Source organism: Panicum hallii, chromosome 4 (genome assembly GCF_002211085.1).
Source record: "Panicum hallii strain FIL2 chromosome 4, PHallii_v3.1, whole genome shotgun sequence".
In the NCBI taxonomy this organism is placed as follows: Eukaryota; Viridiplantae; Streptophyta; class Magnoliopsida; order Poales; family Poaceae; genus Panicum; species Panicum hallii.
In genome coordinates, this window is record NC_038045.1 from 40816511 (window position 1) to 40835082 (window position 18572).

The 18572-nt window shown below is 51.7% G+C and overlaps 1 protein-coding gene across 1 annotated transcript in view; it reads left to right on the forward strand.

Annotated features, from left to right (window-relative positions):
- Positions 1–18572, forward strand: part of LOC112888842 (proteasome activator subunit 4) — a 31920-nt gene that overhangs the window by 9324 nt on the left and 4024 nt on the right. Inside the window, exons 17-27 of the mRNA XM_025955200.1 lie at positions 76–293; positions 531–744; positions 824–903; positions 974–1091; positions 1169–1339; positions 1720–1888; positions 1972–2015; positions 2224–2266; positions 2375–2520; positions 4225–4319; positions 4452–5350. Of these exons, the coding sequence (XP_025810985.1) occupies positions 76–293; positions 531–744; positions 824–903; positions 974–1091; positions 1169–1339; positions 1720–1888; positions 1972–2015; positions 2224–2266; positions 2375–2520; positions 4225–4319; positions 4452–5350 (2197 nt within the window). The remainder of the gene's footprint in view (positions 1–75; positions 294–530; positions 745–823; positions 904–973; positions 1092–1168; positions 1340–1719; positions 1889–1971; positions 2016–2223; positions 2267–2374; positions 2521–4224; positions 4320–4451; positions 5351–18572) is intronic.

Sequence of the window (18572 nt, forward strand, 5' to 3'; positions counted from 1 at the left end):
GTTTCTTCATTTGATCTATAAATCGTTTACCCAACAATCAATATATTATCCTGAATTTTTTTAAAATTTTTGTAGGCCATTCACTTGTCACCCTATTGGTAATATTATTGAACCATGGGGCTGTTCAAAAGCTCATCAGGATAGGGAGGTTGAAATGCTTAATTTCCCTCCAAAGTGGCATGATCCCAGTCAAGATGAACTTTCTTTTGCAAACGAATTACTACAATTTCATTTCCAGTCAGCTTTAGAGGATCTTTTGACTATTTGTCAGACAAAACTTCATTCTGAGACAGGTATTTATAGTTTCTGACCATTGAAACTACATTCAGTTTTCTTGCTGTTTGATTGCTCATTTGGAGAAAAATCAGTATCTCATATCTCATGTCAACCCTTAAGCAACACCCCCCCCCCGCCCCCCCCCCCCCCCCCCCCCCCCCCGGCAAATATGCGGTCAACATAGCTATGTTATCCTCTTTTTAGTATTTGGTTATTTGCTCAGGAGCCTACTTATAATTTTTCCCTTTTTGCAGGAGATGAGAAGGAGCACATAAAAGTAACTCTATTACGCATCCTCTCTGCATTGCATGGTGTCATGTCTTGCTTGCCAGAAATGCGCCCATCATATAAAGATGGGAGGTCGAAGGAAGTGGAGCCCATATTCTTCATAGCAGGATCTGCTGGTAGCACTGTTGGCAGCTCAGAAATGCGTGAAAAGGCCGCAGAATTTGTGCACATAGCTTGCAGGTGAAGTTTGTTTTTAATTAATCAAGTACCATTTGATAATACTTAATATTTAGTCTCACAAATGCATTTCTATCAACAGGTACTTATTAAAGGAAAGAACTGATGACAGTATTCTCCTCGCACTTGTTGTGCGCGTCATTGATGCTTTGGTAAACTATGGTATGTTCACTAGGCTCAAAGACTCGAGCTGAGTATTTTTCCCTGTTTATGTGATGGCTTACTGTTGTAGGCAGCTTGGAATATCTAGAATGGTCACGCCATATTCAAGCCTGGAAACTAGAGTCTGCTTCTATAATTGAGCCTCCATGCAACTTCATTGTTCCATTTCATGCTCAAGGAAAAAAGAGGTATTCCTGTCTGAATTTGTGGATTCTGATTCTTCTATATGGATTGTGATTGAAGTTCTCCATTTTGTTTCCATTAGACCTAGATGGGCACTTGTCGACAAAGCAAACTTGCATAGTACATGGAGATGTTCACAATCATCATATCACAGATACAGAACGAATGCAGAAGTATCTCCATCTGGCCTCATGACTGATTTGATGAATGATCTCTTAGATCTCTCACTACACAACTATGAAATTGTTCGCTCGTAAGTTCTCTCTCTCTCTCTCTGGCCTTAGTTATATGTTAGAAATGTCTTAGCTTTAGTACTCCCTCCGGTCAGATTTAAGTGATGTTTCTGCATGTAGCTATTATTTTTTTGTCTCTAATGTCATATAAAAGTGACTGGAGGTGGTACATATTTCAGTTGAGTGTTGCCATCAACAATTGCAACACACGAGTTTTACAAACTATCTATTTTTTTTATCAGCATACCTTTTCTTTGAGGAGAAGATTGGTGTACCTTAATTCCTTTATATTTTGTCTGAAACATCATACGGGATATGAGCAGCACACGATTGTTGGTCTTTCTTGTAGTTCTCTTCCAGTAATGCCATCTTGTTTCTGTTTCTGTACATTCTTATGCAGGTATGCTGGAAGATCTTTAACAAAATTGTTGAAGCGCTGGCCTTCTCTAATTTCTAACTGTGTTCTCACACTTACTGGAAATTTGCGTGACCTGAAAGCTCCTGAACATGTGGTGCTTGGTTCTTGCAGCATCTTGTCATCACAGACTGTTTTAAGACACCTGACCACTGTATGTGTATTTCGCTACTTATATGCTTTAGACCTAAGTTAATTTCATAATGTGGATAGTATTAACATAATTGCTCCATATAGGATTCCATTTCCCTCTCTTCATTCATCATGGGCATTCTGGAAAGGTAGACTCTAAATTTCTCCTACACATCATTTCTCCTACACATCATTTCTACATTTTGCCCTATGAGTATATTTTTGTTGTACATCACACTTGAACTAACAAAAATAATCAGCATTTGATAATTGGGGAATGGAAAAGTGTGCAATTTGTTTTTGTTGAAACAGGAGAGCTGATCAGTATGTTACTAACTCCAATCCTTTCTTCTGTAGCTCTCACCATGAATCGTTAAAGTGTCAGAAAGCTATTACTGAGGTACCGTTCAATAAAAAAATCTCAATCTCGTCAAAAAAAGAGAGATAAACTAAATAAAATTGTTAGGTAAATGTGGTTGCTGAAGATTTTTGTATATGATGTTTACAGCTCTTTGTAATGTATAATATACGGTTCTCTGGAATATCAAGGAGTTTCTTTAAAAACTCTGAAAGTCATTTCGACAAGCCGGGATTTCTCAGTTTAGTTCGTCAAATCAATGCTTTGGGCTTTGAGAGCAACAGCCTGCATTGGAGGTGAGCAATTGTTATATTCTGACATAATTTAACACAATTGTAGTGACATATGGCACTTTAAATTTTTTTGTTACCTTGAAATTTTAAGATTTTTGTCATACCAATTGTATACACTGAACCAGTTATTCTGTCTCACTTTTCTACTGTTGTTCTCTACCTTTCAGCATACATCAATTTATGTGCTGAGCTCTCTTTTCACTATGGACTCTTTTCACTGACTAGTCACCATACCCCAATTCTTTTAGATGCCATGAAACTAGTTCTCCTTTCGAATTTGTCATGGATTTAATCCACCTCAGGTCATGCTATTTAATAATAAATTGAAGAAGATAAGAAATGAAAAAGCTCATGTCATAGACATTTGAAATTGAATTTTTGCATGTTCACATATACTTGCTTGTAATACATATATGATCTTTATGGAATTTTTTGAAACATTGCAATATGTTGGATACTTGTATTTTTGCTAATAAGGATGCCAGAAACCCTGGTCACAAATGAATGTTGTGTCTAATTTTCTTTTTATTTGTTTACCCACATGATATGACAGCATAGCACAGGTATTTGTAAGCGCTTGCCATTTTCTTAATTGTTAATGACTAGTGACTGAGGTTTTTGTTTTTTTTTTATATTTTTCTAGCGACCCAAGGTATACAGCTTTTCCATTACTCTTTAAGTCTTAACAGAAAATAGTTAAGAGTACAACATACGCTTTGTTCGTATCATATTTAAAAGAACTGGAAGCTCAGTAGCCTTCTGTTTCCTTGACGCCTTTAGCGCCGTGGGTTCTGTCGCAGACCCTCCCCTTTAGAACAAAGGTCGGGGGCCTTGGCCGGGCCGGAGCCCGGTGGCATGGGTTTTTACTGTCTGTTTTGTTGGGTCATGAGACCTTGTTACGACTGCTCTTTCCTCTGGATGATAAGGTTCAATGGACTTTCACGACGTCGGGGGTGATGAATTGCCTCCGCTGCCGTGATTCAAACACATTGCCGGACTGTTCAATCAGGATTGATGGGCCGTGTGTATTCTACTACTTTTTTTGGACATATAACTGAATATTTCTGCATAGACAAAGACTCTCTAGTGACATTCACCAACCGAATTGTCATTTGTCAATTCTTGTATTCTGTTCCAATGTTCTGGCAACTGTTCTCTGGATTCAACCACTGTGTAGTTATACATTTCTTACCTCATATTTCTTAGTCATCCATTTGCTCATTTTTTTGAGGAAAGTCCATTTCCTCATATTAGTTGCATTTGCCTTAGTAAAAAATGGGACAAAATTGTATCTTTGTTAACCAAGCAATTTGGATAGGTCTTTGGTCAACCAAATTCTTTCATTTGAATTGTTGTATATATCTCATTTCAGTGAGGCAAGTTCTGTATTCAATAAGCCATGATGAAGCCATGCAGTCTGGCCTTGTCTGCATGTTAGATATGTCCACTGCAAAATAATACTAGAATTGAATTTGCACCACAACCAAAAACATGCAGGATGTACAGAGCAACCTTCTGTGCTGATTGTTCATAGTCATAGTACACAAATAGCATTTTCATAATGACAGCTACACAAGAAAAAACTATTACTTGTTCCTTTAATAATGTAATATCAACCATAGATCCATATCTACTTGAATCAAATTTTACTATCTTGTAGTCATTAACATAGATACGTACTTAAAACTTGCATCTGTGTAATTTCAGGTACAATTTGATGGCCAACAGAGTACTCCTGCTGCTAATTTTGGCATCCAGAAGTGAATCTGGCGTATATTCACAAATGCTGGCAGAGACTACTGGTATGGACAGCATGTCTCCTCTTTCTAGCTTCTTGTTATTATGGAACACATTTCGGCCATCATGTTTGAAAAGGCCAACTTTGAAAATATTTTAATTGACCTTCATTGTTCAAAATAAATGTTTTATGTTAGGTCATTTCTTAAAGAATTTGAAGAGCCAACTGCCCCACTCGAGAATGCTTGCAATATCTGCGCTGAACACATTATTGCAAGGATCGCCTCATAAGGCATATCCACAAGATTCACAACAATCACTAGATCACCCCGAATATTGCAATATTTCATCAACAGGAGAAATTTTGAATCAGATAATTCAAGAGGAAGGATTCATGAATGAGACACTGAACAGTTTGTCTCATGTCCATATTATTTCTGATAATGATGGCTCCTCAAAAGCGAGTTATGGGGCTTCATCTTTTCAAAGAGGATCTGACAAAGCAATCACTGACTTCTATTTTGATTTCTCTGCCTCGTGGCCACGTACTCCTAGTTGGATTTCTCTAGTGGGTGGTCACATGTTCTATTCCAGCTTTGCTAGGATATTCAAAAGGCTTATACAACAATGTGGCATGCCAGTAATGTCTTCTCTTCAGACAGCACTGGAAGATTTTCTAAGTTCTAAAGAGAGATCAAGACAATGTGTGGCTGCTGAAGCCGTGGCAGGGATGCTCCACTCTGATATCACTGGGAATTTGGAGTCTGAGAATAACTGGTTGATGGTTCAACTGCAGAAGATTATGTTAGTACCATCTGTGGAATCAACTCCTGAATGGGCAGCTTGCATTCGATATGCTGTTACAGGAAAAGAAAGAGCCGGAACTCGTGCTCCTGTTCTCAGACAGAAAGTATTGGAGTGCTTATGTAGTCCTGTTCCTCAATCCATGGCAACTAGCGTACTTGCCAAGAGATATGCTTTTCTATCTGTTGCTCTAATAGAAATATCTGCACCAAAAATGTCTCCAGCAGAGAAGCAATATCATGTTAAAATTCTTGATGAACTACTTGACAACATGAACCATTCATCTGCACAGGTAAACCAAATGGCTCCAGTGTGGGGGGTGTCTGTGAGTTGCCATTCCTTTTATTTCACTCTTATTTTGAGAATATAATGCTTTCACAGCTGAAGAGCATTTCCTAGAATTTTCTAGAAGCTTTCTCATTTTTCTCTTTAACAATTATAAAGTATGCCATCATATCTTAGTCTCTGCCACTAGGTTTTGATGCTCGACTGTGTCTGGTCTGTTGTTTTTCAGGTAGGTAGGTTGAATCTGTAGTTCCTATAAACTGGATCAAGCTTATGCCATCATTGCTTAGTGTAAGATTGGGTATAATGCGTGGGATGTATTGCATTGAGCCCCTTGGACGGTATATATAAAGTACAGAGACTTGGGGGGTAAGGCACCCTCCGGATACATATGACAGTCCGGGATTACATATCCTAACCTACCAAATATACTCTAACATCCCCCCCGCAGTCGTAGCGGTAGCAACACCTAGGATAGACTGGAGAACAATGGAGTCATCCCCCCGCAGTCGAGCCACAACTGAGATGGAGCGCCTCCCCTCCCCTCCCCTCCCCTCCCTCCCGATGTCCCACCTCCCACCAGCCCGCTGCCGCCTACTTCGTGCATGGTGGCCACCCAACTCCTCCCCTCCCCCTCCCCCTGCCCCGAGACCCACCGTGGCGTGGCTACGGGGCGCACCAAAGCCCAGAGGTGGAGGAATGTCTCCCCTCCCTCGAGTTATCTCGACGCCCCTTCCCCTAACCCGTTCAAGGACGCCCTTCTCAGGTGCGCAACCTTGACGGCGGATGTGCGGATCTTTGGTGGCGCTGCTCACCAGGTGATCTCGTCTGCAGTCTCGCCGCCTGTATCCAAGCCTAAGGTGACCCGCGTCGTTCTGCAGCCCGCGGACCGCCAGGCTCGGCCGGAGCGGGGCCCTTACTCGGAAGGATGGTTGATGACCAAGAGTCAACGTTCCGGTCGTGATCGTCTCTGTCAAGCTCGCCTGCCTTGTCGACCGGTCCCTGTGGATCTTCGAGGCAGGTGTTCCAACTGCTTTTCCAAAAATCACTAGGCGTCCGCTTGTCGATCCAGGCCTCGCTGCTTCGTTTGTCGCAAGATTGGCCATCGGTCATGTGCGTGCCAGCGCCGCCGATCGGACGCCTGCCCGTCGGTGCAGCGTAAGATCTGGATGCCGAAGTCCTCCGCTGCCACTGGGGTGACGATCACCTGCTCACCTTCCCCTCCCTCCCCTCTGGTGGACATGGAAGCACAGCCTGGGGTGGTGCAGGTAGCATCTGGTGGACGTGATGGACGAAGGCGGCGCCAAAACTGGGGCCGGCGAGCCTGCCGGGGCCGGCGGACCACCGCCTGTTGGCCAGGGTGATGGCCCTGAAGAAGGGTCAGGCGACATCGCTCAACTGGCCTCGAGCGACGATGGATTCTCAGCCGCTACATTGCGGCCTCGATGGATCATCGATCTCTCGGCCAGCATCATGCAACAGGAGGTGGAGCTTGCTCGGGCCCTGGCCATCTCAGTGTTCGGAGACTGCCTGGACGGCTTGGCAAGTGCTATCTTAGCAACGATCGCTGGCCGCTTCGAGCTCCAGGATTCCCAGCTCATCATCCGCCGTTTTGGCCCGGCTAGCTTCCTGATCATCCTACCGGATGAGGATTCAGCAACGAGAGTCTTCAATGGTGGTCGCCCCATCATCGTTCCCTCCCATCGTCTTCACGTCAGGCGATGGACGCGTTTCATCAACTCCACTGCGGCTTCTCTCCCGTTCACGGTCGAGATGGAGCTGCGTTGCATACCGGCGCATGCATGGTATCTTGCTACAGCAGAGTCGCTGCTGAACGATTTTTGTTGGATTGGCGAACATTCATCCAGAGACGGCGGATCGGCGAGACGTCTTTTGTCTACTGGGCTGGTGTTCCTCTCTGGAAGCTGTCCCAATGGAGATCGATTTGGAGATCATCGAAGGACCAGGTGCTGGAGACGACGCCCGCCCGATCAAGCGATCCCTCGTCTACCCGGTCGCGGTCTCGGTCGTTCGACATGACCAGCTTGAACCAGCAGTTTTTCCTCCCCTTGCGCCCCCGCCTCCGGCTGATGAAGGTCGTCATCGCAAGCGGCACCGGCGGCAGCGTGGATTGCCGGCCGACCCATTGATGCATGGTGGCACGGACGGCGGGGCTGTGGAACGAGTTCCAGTGCAGCAGCATCTCGGGCCGGTTCGACATCCGTGCGATCGTCCGGGAACTTGTGTCAACACTGATGGCGAGCATGCAACGCGCGGGAGTTTCTCCCGAGGCTGTTCCCCCTGGGACTAGCTGAAGGATGCGGCACCTTCATTGGATGTGGAAGCAATTACGGTGAAGATGGTGGCCCTATGTGTCAGCCCGAGAAGCGAGGAGGAAATATTGGTGCCTGCGGACATGGCAGCTGTTGATGGACGGGCCACCTCCCCTAGGCTGGGTGGACCGCCTCCTGGGCCAGCCTCCTTGCCCCACGCGGATGCTGGGCTGAGTGTTGGCTGCCTGGTCTGGCCGTCGGAGGGTATTGAGCCCGAGATGGAATGCTTTCAGGAGCCCCTGGTGGCCCAGCCACCAGGTGGAAGACGCCTGTTCCTCGTCCCCTCCATTCACGCCTACTCCCAAACCAGTGAAGCTACCGTCGCCGATGCAGCTGTCGGTGGCGCCTCAATCGCCGTTGGGGATGTTGCCAGCTGTGCAGCAGCCGCCGCTTGAGCAAGCTCTGTTGGCGCTGCAGCGGCCGTCGTCGGCGCTGCAGCCGCTGGTTCAGCCGCTGCCGACGGCGCAGCAGCTGGCACCGGTGACGATGCGGCTCTTGTCCCCCCTCCAAGTCTACTCGCGCCGTCGCCCTAGAAGAAGAGCTGAACCAGAGGAGGAGGGGGCTGCTATTGCTCAGCCTAACCTGCAACCTCCCAGCCCAGCCTCGGTCTTCATCCTGAAGCTGTCGCAAACTCCAAATGGTCTCCTGCCGATTCCCCATATCAGCAAGAGGAGAAAGAGGAACATGCCACCACCGAGTGAAGCTCCACGCCGCAGCCAGCGGCTTGCTGGCATGGGAGTGGAAAAGCCTGAGGTATGCCCTGTACATTTGAAGAAGGTGTGATGCGTGCTCTGGATCTGGATGTAGAAAAGGACAGAGAACAATTGAGTCAGCAACTACTGGATGATTACGCCCAGCGATTTCGCCAGCATGTGTCACCCTCCTATACGAAAGCACTATCTGCTCTTTTTCGGATGGGCACCTACAGAGGCGGATTATGCTACTGGGCCATCAGAGTGCCTAGTCTGATAACAGATTCCCTGGTCGTGCTGTTTCAGTTTGTTTCTAATGAATCCTTCACATATTCTTGTCTGGAATGTAAGGGGACTAAATTCAGTTGCAAGAAGGGATGCAGTGCGTGTTCTTGTTGATTCAGCTAAAATTGATATCATTTATCTTCAAGAAACTAAGATGGTTGCTGTCTCTCGTCAAATCATTCTTTCCATGCTCGGCAGTGATTTTGACAATAATTTCATCTGCCATCCTTCGGCCGGCGCCAGTGGAGGAATTCTGATCGCTTGGAGAAGTCGACTGGGTGCTATCCAGGCAAGCTGAGTGGATAACCATAGCGCATCAGTTCAGTTTTGCTCAGCCAATTGCAGTCCTTGGTGGCTTACTTGCGTATATGGCCCCCAAGACAATCAAGAGAAGATACAATTTTTGCAAGAGCTCAGGGACATTCAGGGTCAGTGCACAGGTGCCTGGTTGGTCGCAGGGGATTTCAACCTTATCTACAAAGACGAAGACAAAAATAATGGCAATTTAAACAGAGCCATGATGGGCAGATTCAGAAGATGGATTAACGACATGGCAATAACTGAATTACCTCTCCATGGGCGCAAATTCACTTGGTCCAGTTCCTCCTCCAGCGCCTCTCCCATGCTTGTGAATTTAGATCGTGTCTTCTGTTCCACTGACTGGGAGTAGATGTTCCCTGATTGTCTCCTGCAGAGCTCGGCCTCGGATGACTCGGATCATTGTCCTCTCATTCTTGGCCTGCGGGACATCACCACAAGTAAGAGGCGATTTCACTTTGAATCCTTTTGGACCAGTATGGATGGTTTCCTGGATACGGTAGAAGCTGCATGGAATTCGGTCGAAACCCACCCTTGCCTGGTGCAAACACTGTCTCTGAAATTCAAGGCAACAGCTAGAGCACTACAGAGCTGGAGCCAAAAGAAGATTGGACATATTACTTCTCAACTGGCCCTTGCAAAAGAAATCATCCATCAGTTCGATGTTGCCCAGGACAGTAGAGCCCTTCAGCCTAATGAATTATGGCTGCGCAATAACCTTAAGAAGCATACCTTGGCACTGACTTCGCTTTTGAGAACAGTAGCAAGGCTGCGATCCTGGATTGGCTGGCTGAAGGAAGGGGATGCTAACACCAGGCTTTTTCATATGCATGCAAGGCATAGAAAGAAGAAAAATTTCATTGCCAATTTAAAGGAAGGGGATAGGATTCTTACCACTCATGAGGAAAAAGTTGCTGCTATTTTTGACTTCTATTCCAATCTGATTGGTGAGGATAGTGATCGGGACAGAACAATTAATCTGGACAACCTGGATTTACCTAGGTTTGACCTGGAGGCATTGGAATCTCCTTTCTCTGAAGAAGTTTGGAACACCATAAAGGAGCTGCCATCAGATAAAGCTCCTGGTCCGGATGGATTCACCGGAAGATTCTATAAGACCTGTTGGGAGTGATCAAGGGAAATGTTATGGCCGCTTTACGTACTGTTTGGGGAAAGAACTTCAGAAATCTCTGGATGCTGAACTCGGCTTACATCACATTAATTCCAAAAAAGACAGATGCTGATCAGGTAAAGGACTTCAGACCCATTAGCTTAGTTCGCAGCTTTGCAAAATTTGTGACTAAATTGCTTGCAAACAGACTGGCTAGTCGCCTTGATCAAATGGTCTCCCCCAACCAAAGTGCATTTATCAAGAAACGGTTCATACAGGACAACTTTATGTTGGTCCAACAGACTGTAAGATATTTGCACTATCAAAAGCAGCCCCGAATCCTACTCAAATTGGATATTACTAAGGCTTTCGATTCGGTTTCCTGGTCGTTTCTCATGGAAATTCTTTACAAAATGGGTTTTGGGCCACGGTAGCGGGACCTTCTGAGTGGCCTATTGACTTCTTCCTCGACTCATATACTTCTTAATGGCACCCCTGGAGAGTTCGTACAACACAGGAGAGGGCTCCGGCAGGGGATCCCCTCTCCCCGATGCTCTTTATTTTGGTCATGGATGTTCTAAACTGGATGGTCACCAGGACAGCAGAGGCCGGCCTGCTACGGCCCTTGTCTAGACGACCAATTCAACACCGAATATCCCTCTACGCAGATGATGTGGCCCTCTTCCTCAGACCCGCTGCAGAAGACATTTCCTTGACATTACAAATACTTCAACTTTTTGGTGATGCCTCTGGGCTCAGAACCAATGTTCAGAAAAGTAGTGTCATGCCAATCCAGTGCTCTGACGATAACATGGCTGTGATACAGAGTTTGCTGCCCTGCGAAATCATGAGTTTTCCATGCAAATACCTGGGTTTACCTCTATCTCTCAGGAAGCTCACAAGAGAACAATTTCAGCCCATAATTGACAGAATTGCTGATTGAAGACCAGTGATTTTCCCATTCCAAACCCTAAACAGGGTATAGTAGTTATATACATGGGCCTCTATGGGCCTCTATACACATGGGCTCAACATACTCCAACACCCCCCCGCAGTCTGAACAACTGGCGCAGCGGTGTTCAAGACTGGGCAACAAGAAAGTACAAATACAGTACAAAGGGCAAATACCCCCCCACCCCCGTAGCCACAACTAGCCACCGGCTACGTTGAGGCTGGATCGAAACTCCGAGAAGGTCGAGGAGGGCAGCCCCTTGGTGAAGATGTCAGCAAACTGGGAGGTAGTCGGGACATGGAGGACCCGAACATCGCCGATTGCGACTGTCACGCACGAAGTGTAGGTCGATCTCCACGTGCTTCGTCCGCTGATGCTGGACGAGGTTGGTGGAGAGATACACGGCGCTGACGTTGTCGCAGTAGACAAGCGTGCTCTTGGCGAGCGGGCTGTGGAGCTCCGCCAAGAGCTGTCGTAGCCAGGACGCCTCCGCTACGCCGTTAGCGACAGCCCGGTACTCCACCTCGGCACTGGAGCGAGAGACAACCGGCTGCCGCTTGGACGACCAGGAGACCAGGTTGCCGCCCAGGAAGACGGCGTAGCCGAAAGTGGAGCGACGAGTGTCCGGGCAGCCAGCCCAGTCAGCGTCGGTGTAGACCACTAGCTCAACAGAGGATGAGCGGTGAAGTACCAGGCTAAGGTCCACAGTGCCACGGACGTAGCGGAGGAGATGTTTCAGCGCAGCAAGGTGTGACTCCCGAGGATCATGCATATGGAGACAGACCTGCTGGACAGCGTAGGTGAGGTCCGGCCTGTTGTAGGTGAGGTACTGCAAAGCACCAGCCAGACTCCGGTAGGCAGTAGGATCAGCCACCGGATCACCCAGATCAGCGGACAGCTTTGCCTGAGTGTCGACAGGAGTGGAGCAGGGCTTGCAATCAGTCATCCCAGCCCGCTCTAGGATATCGAGTGCGTACTGCCGCTGGTGCATGAGAAGACCAGATGGGCGAGGCTCAACAGTGACGCCCAAGAAGTGGTGGAGCTGACCGAGACCCTTCATAGCAAACTCCTGCTGCAGAGAGGAGATGACACTCTGAAGCAACTGCTGACTAGAGGCTGTGAGCACAATGTCATCAACGTAGAGCAGCAGATAGGAAGTCTCATCCCCACGGCGGTAGACGAAGAGAGACGTGTCAGACTTGGCCTCGGTGAACCCCAATGTCAGCAAGAACGTGGCGAACCGAGAATACCAAGCTCGAGGAGCCTGCTTCAGTCCATAGAGAGACTTGTTGAGCCGGCAGACCATATCCGGACGACTCGAATCCACAAATCCCGCTGGCTGAGAGCAGTAGACAGTCTCTAACAGAGTGCCGTGAAGAAACGCATTCTTCACGTCCAGTTGGTGCACAGGCCAAGAGCGCGAGAGCGCCAGCGAGAGGACTGTGCGCACCGTAGCAGGCTTCACGACTGGGCTGAAGGTCTCATCATAGTCCACACCAGGCCGTTGAGTGAACCCCCGGAGAACCCAGCGAGCCTTGTAGCGCTCCAGTGTGCCATCAGCCCGACGCTTATGCGTCCAGATCCACTTGCCAGTCACCATATTGCAACCAGACGGACGCGGCATGAGGTCCCACGTCTGGTTGGTAAGAAGAGCCGCGTACTCCTCTTCCATCGCGCGACGCAAGTGAGGATCCGCTAAGGCGTCGCGGATAGAGGAGGGTACCGGAGAGACCCGCGGCTCTCCCTCGGCGGCGGAGAGAGTCGCGGCGTGAGACGCCATCCGCCGAGTCACCATGGGATGGATATGCTGAGGATCCCGATGGATGACTGGCGGGTGGTATACCTCCGGCTCGACTCGAGAGGGAGCCGGAGGAGGCGGCGGCGGCGACGGCTCCGGCATCGGCGTCGCAGGAGCCTCCGGAGCAGGAGGCGGCGCCAGTGTCGGCGCCGAATGACGCCGGTACACCTGCACTGGCTCAGCGTACCGCTGTGGTGTCGGGGTCGGCGCCGAACGACGCCGGTACACCTGCACCGGCTGGGCGTACCGCGCAGGTGCACGTGAAGGCACCGGGGCCGCGTTCGGCGCAGCCGGGATCACCAAAAATGGTGCCAGCATGCCGGGGAAACCTGCAGGAAAAGGACAGACAGGTAACGGTGGTTGAACCACCGGGTCAGTCGGAAATAGAGTCTCTAGCTCGGGGTCAGGAGAAGGTGTAGAGGAGGTAGAGTAGGGGAAATCTGACTCGTCAAAGACGACGTGTCGGGAGATCAGAACGCGGCGAGAGGTGAGGTCAAGGCATCGGTACCCCTTGTGGTCAGGGGAGTACCTGAGGAACACACAACGAGTCGAGCGGGGCACCAGCTTGTGAGAAGCGGTGGCGGAGGTGTTAGGGTAACACGCACACCCGAAGACCCGAAGGTGGTCGTAGCGAGGAGGGGTACCTAAGAGAGCGTGGTGTGGAGTGGGAGCAGGAGAAGCAGTGGACGGTAGACGGTTGAGCAGGTAGGTGGCGGTGTGGAGGCTCTCAGCCCAGAAGCGCAGGGGCAGAGAGGCCTGGATCAAAAGGGTGCGCATGACATCGTTCGTCGTGCGAATCATCTGCTCAGCCTTGCCGTTCTGAGGAGAGGTATACGGACAAGACATACGCAGCTGAACACCTCGAGACAGGAAGAAGGACCGGGAGGTGGAGTTATCGAACTCCTGCCCGTTGTTACACTGGACGGCCTTAACTGTGAGGCCGAACTGAGTGGACACCCAGGCAAAGAAGTGGAGGAGGGTGGGGGGGTCTCAGACTTGGCGCGCAAAGGAAAAGTCCAAGAGTAATGAGAAAAATCATCAACAATGACCAGATAATATTATAAGGAGATGTCCACAGGTCACAGTGAATCAGATCAAAAGCATGCGCATCATGTGAAGAAGAAGAAGAAAACGGAAGTCTAGCATGACGACCTAACTGGCACGCATGACAGAGGTGCTCAGCAGGAGCCTTAGTACATGGAGCATCGGTACTACGGCTGAGCTGAGCCAAAACGTCGCGGCCGGGGTGACCAAGCCGGCGGTGCCAGGTGGTGGAAGAAGGTGTCACGGCAAAAGCAGCAGACAAAGAAGCCGAAGGCGAGGCAGCGGAAGCAGGAAGCCGAAGGGTGTAAAGGGGCCCCGGGCTGTCACATCGGAGGAGTGGACGCCGGGAAGCTGAATCCTTCACAGTAAGACCAGAGGAGTCAAATTCGATAGAACAGGAGTTGTCAGCAGTAAACTGGCGAATAGAAAGAAGGTTGTGAACCATTCGAGGAGCAACAAGAACATTAGGAAGACGAGGAGCAGAACCCACGGCGGTGACAGGAAGGCAAGACCCATCACCAACCATGATAGAAGGACAAGAGGGGTGTGGGGGTCGGACAGAAGAGAGGATACCGGTATCAGGAGTGGTGTGAAACGAGGCACCCGAGTCGGCGATCCACTCGGTGCTGGCCGGCGGCGTCAGTCCCATGGTGCTAAAGGACCGCGCCAGAGCGGCCTGGTCCCACCCCCCAGGCCAGGTCGGCTGCTGGCTGGGCTGAGCGGGCGGGGTCCAGGACGGTGCGAAGAGTGGAGCAGCACCAGTGAACATGGCCGCCGGCTGGAGCTGGGGACGAAGCCCCCCTGCCGGACCCTGGAATGGCCACATCGAGATGCGCCCTGACCATGGGTTGCTGAAGGATGGCCAGGGCGTACCTCGAGGGGTAGGGGCAGGAGCGGGAGCCGGGGTCGGCGCTCCCCGACGGCCCCCACCGGTACCGGTACCCCCAGGAGCAGGGCCACCAGTGCCACCACCACCACCCCGTCGTCGGCGATGTCCACGGCCCCCCTCCTCCGGTCGGCCCGGCGGGAGCAGCACCAAGGAGGGAGGTGGCAGGAGCAGTGGAGGAGGTCGGTGGAGCATCAACGAGCGCGGCGGGGTTGGGCGAGGAGGATCCGAGCGCGAGACCCCTGGTGATCTCCTCAAGGGCGAGGTCGTCCAGGACCTGCAGGAAGGTGGGAGAGGGCCTCTGGCGGGCGATCCAGCCCTTCAGGTGGTCGTAGGTGCTGCTCAGGCCCCGTAGGACATTGAGCACCAAGACCCGATCGGACACCGGATCCCCGAGGTCGTGAAGAGCATCAGCCATGCTCTTCATCCGCCGGCAGTACTCACCGACGGAGAGGTCCCCTGGACGAAGGTGCGGAAAGTGGCGTCGAGCTGGAGGGCGCGGTACTCGGCGTTGCCGAGGAACTGCCCCTCGAGCGCCACCCAAGCCTGCCGCGCAGTGCCGCCGTGGGTCCTGACGAGGTCCTGAAGATCTAGGGAGATGGTCCCGAAGATCCAGGGCATCGCGACGCTGTCGAGGCGCAGCCACGCCACGTCCCGCGCCTCGATCGGCGAGTCGACGAGGACGTGGTCGTCAAGGGCGTAGCTGCGGAGGGTGAGGAGGACCTGGTCCCGCCAGCGGCCGTAGGAGGAGGACGCGGGGTCGAGGAGGACGGAGACCAAGGCCCTGATGTTCTGGACGCCGGCTGCCTGGAGGTGGAGCTGGGCGACCATGGGGTTAGTTGGGTTGTACCGGGCTCCAGATCCAGCGGGCGGGGCCTGGAAGGAGGAGGTGCCGTGCTCAGGGTCGACGGGCTGGCTGGAGGAGATGCGGAGGTAGCACTCTGCCTCGGCGACCCGGAGAGCGAGGGCGTCGGCCGTGGCGCGCTCGCGTTCCCAGGCGAGGGCTGCTACACGGACCCACTCCTGGGCTGCCGAAGCCTCTGACTTGGCGGCGAGGAGGGCCGCGGCGAGAGCGGCGTCGGCCTGCTGCCCTAGGAAGGCGGCGGCGGAGAGCGGCGCATCCTCGGGCGCCATCCCGAGGCCAGACCGTGCGACACCGGGCGCTGCATCGATGACGGGCTGCTTGCCCGCAGCGATAGCGGCGCGGTGGGCCACAGCGGCGGCTGGATCGGCGCCCCGGCCGGCAGCAGCTGCACTGCGGCCTGCAGGGCGGCCGGATCGGCGCCTGCGGCCTGCAACAGCTGCGCAGTGGCCCGCAGGGCGGTCGGATCGACGGCGGCCCACTGCTGGGGTCCCGCAGCCCTGGCGCCCGCGCCAGCAGCTGCTGCGGCAGCGGCTGCGTCGGGCTGCAGGGGGCCCAGGGCGGCAGGAGGCTGCTGCCGCGGCCCCTGCGCCGCCGGCGGCGCCTTGAGCCGAGGAGCAGCGGCGCCCGCGGCCGCGCACCCCCTCGAGGACCAGCGCGGGGGTGGGAAAGCCGGGCGGCGGCGGCCCGGCGCCGGCGGCCTAGGCGCCCAGATCGGCGCGAGCGGGAGCAGAGGAGAGGGGAGGGAAGGAGGAGAGGGGAGGGAAGGTGGAGAGGGGAGGAGGAGGAGGGGCCGGCGGCCGGTGGCCGGCCATGGTGGCCGGCGGTGGCGACGGGTTGGAGGGTGGAGAGAGGAGAGAGAGCAAACCTAGGCTAAAGATACCATGAAGACCAGTGATTTTCCCATTCCAAACCCTAAACAGGGTATAGTAGTTATATACATGGGCCTCTATACACATGGGCTCAATATACTCCAACACTGATCACCTACCAGGCTGGAAAGCAGACTTGTTGACAAGGGCTGGTAGGGCTGTGCAGGTGCAATATGTTTTAATTGCCATGTTGATCTATCTAGCCATGGTAATTGATTTGCCACCTTGGGCAATAAAGGCCATTGATAAAATCAGAAGAAGCTTCTTGTGGAGAGGGCGCAAGGAAGCAAAAGGTGGGCATTGTCTCATCACTTGGCCCAAAGTTTGCCGGGCTAAGGAGCTTGGAGGACTAGGCATTTCTGATTTGAAATCACTAGGAATTGCTCTACGGGTAAGATGGCCTTGGCTCAAGAAATCTGAACCTGATAAACCCTGGGCAAGTTTACCACTCCAAGTTAGTAAGGATGTTGAGTACCTCCTCTCGCTGGCCATAATTACTGAAGTTGGAGATGGAGCCAATACTCTCTTCTGGAGAGACAAATGGCTAGCTGGAAGAAGCATCCAGGATTTGGCTCCTAATCTGTATGCTTTAGTGCCAAAAAGAAGAGCAAGCAGACGCACTGTGATGGATGCCCTAGTTGATGAGAATTGGGTAGCAGACATTCAAGGGGAAATTTCCTTGGAGGCATTGCTCGAATATCTGCAACTGTGGGATATTTTGGCAGAGGTAGAGTTTCAGGAAGGTGCCTCAGATAAGCACATTTGGAGACTCTCTGCCTCAGGTATTTACACAGCGAAATCTGCATATGATGCACTTTTTGAGGCGCCATGAGCTTCGCTCTCTTTGAACGTATCTGGAAGTCTTGGGCACCTACTAAGTGTTGTTTCTTTATGTGGCTGGCTGCTTACAACCGGTGCTGGACAGCAGATCGGCTTGCTCGGAGAGGCCTTCCCCACCCGGATCGATGTCTGCTTTGTGATCAGGAGGAGGAGAACATTCACCACCTGCTCATAGGCTGTGTGTTTGCAAGACAATTCTGGTTTGAACAACTGCAGATTGTTGGCCTTGCAACACTTGCTCCACAGCCTGACGATCCTTCCTTTGATGCCTGGTGGGACAAGGCAGTTTTGACGGTCAGCGGTGATACGAAAAAGGTCTGAACTCCCTCATTATCCTTGGTGCTTGGACCATCTGGAAACTTCGAAATGATTGTGTGTTCAATGGTGCTGCCCCTAGCATGCCTGCGGCTCTAGCCCGTGCCAGGGAGGAAGCCCATTTGTGGAGTTTAGCTGGTGCTAAGGGTCTGTCCTTGCACACAGCCAGTGCTGTTGTAGCCTAGTGGTCAGGTCTTTCTTGACAAGCATAGGTGATTAAGATCTTGCAGGTTTAGTGGGGGTGTGTGTGTGTTTGGGTCTATGTAAGACTCCTTCTCTTCTCCTGCGTGTTCGAGAAAAAAATCCCCCCGCAGTCGGAACGCCGGTGCGAATGCTTCGACTGGAGTAGCTCATGCAGATGATAGCCCTTTAGTGCCAAAGTAGCCAAGGTCGAGGTGGACATGGTCTAAGCCGTGGAGGAGGGCGCAGGTCTGAAGCATCAACAAAGGCATGCGAGTACACAAAATCAGCAGCTTCTTGCCGATGACAGCAGCAGGACGGTGAGCGGCGGATGGCGATGGTAGACGAGGTTGCTGAAAAGTGCTCGGGCATCTTCCTTCAGCAACATCGGCGGCGGTGTCCGCGCGAAAACGGCAGTAGGCGCGGACTCGGATCGAGTGCCAGCTTGACGAGGAGTCGAGGACCGGCAGCGGATGGCGCCACCGCCTAAAAAGGCGGGGACACCGGCGATGATGGCTTGACCATGCACGTCGGCGCTGCAGCCTAGGAAGGCGCAGCGACAGCCTAGGACGGCAGGGCGACGCAAACCGATCTCTTATCGGGAAAAAAAAAAAGAAAACAGCAGCAGCAAGACGAACCTCCGGGTACTTCCTCCGCAGCCACTCACTCGCGCTCAAGGCAGCGGTGCGGCGGCGCAGGTAGGAGGGGGAGCGGGGACGGGGCGGAGCCCCACGGCTCGGC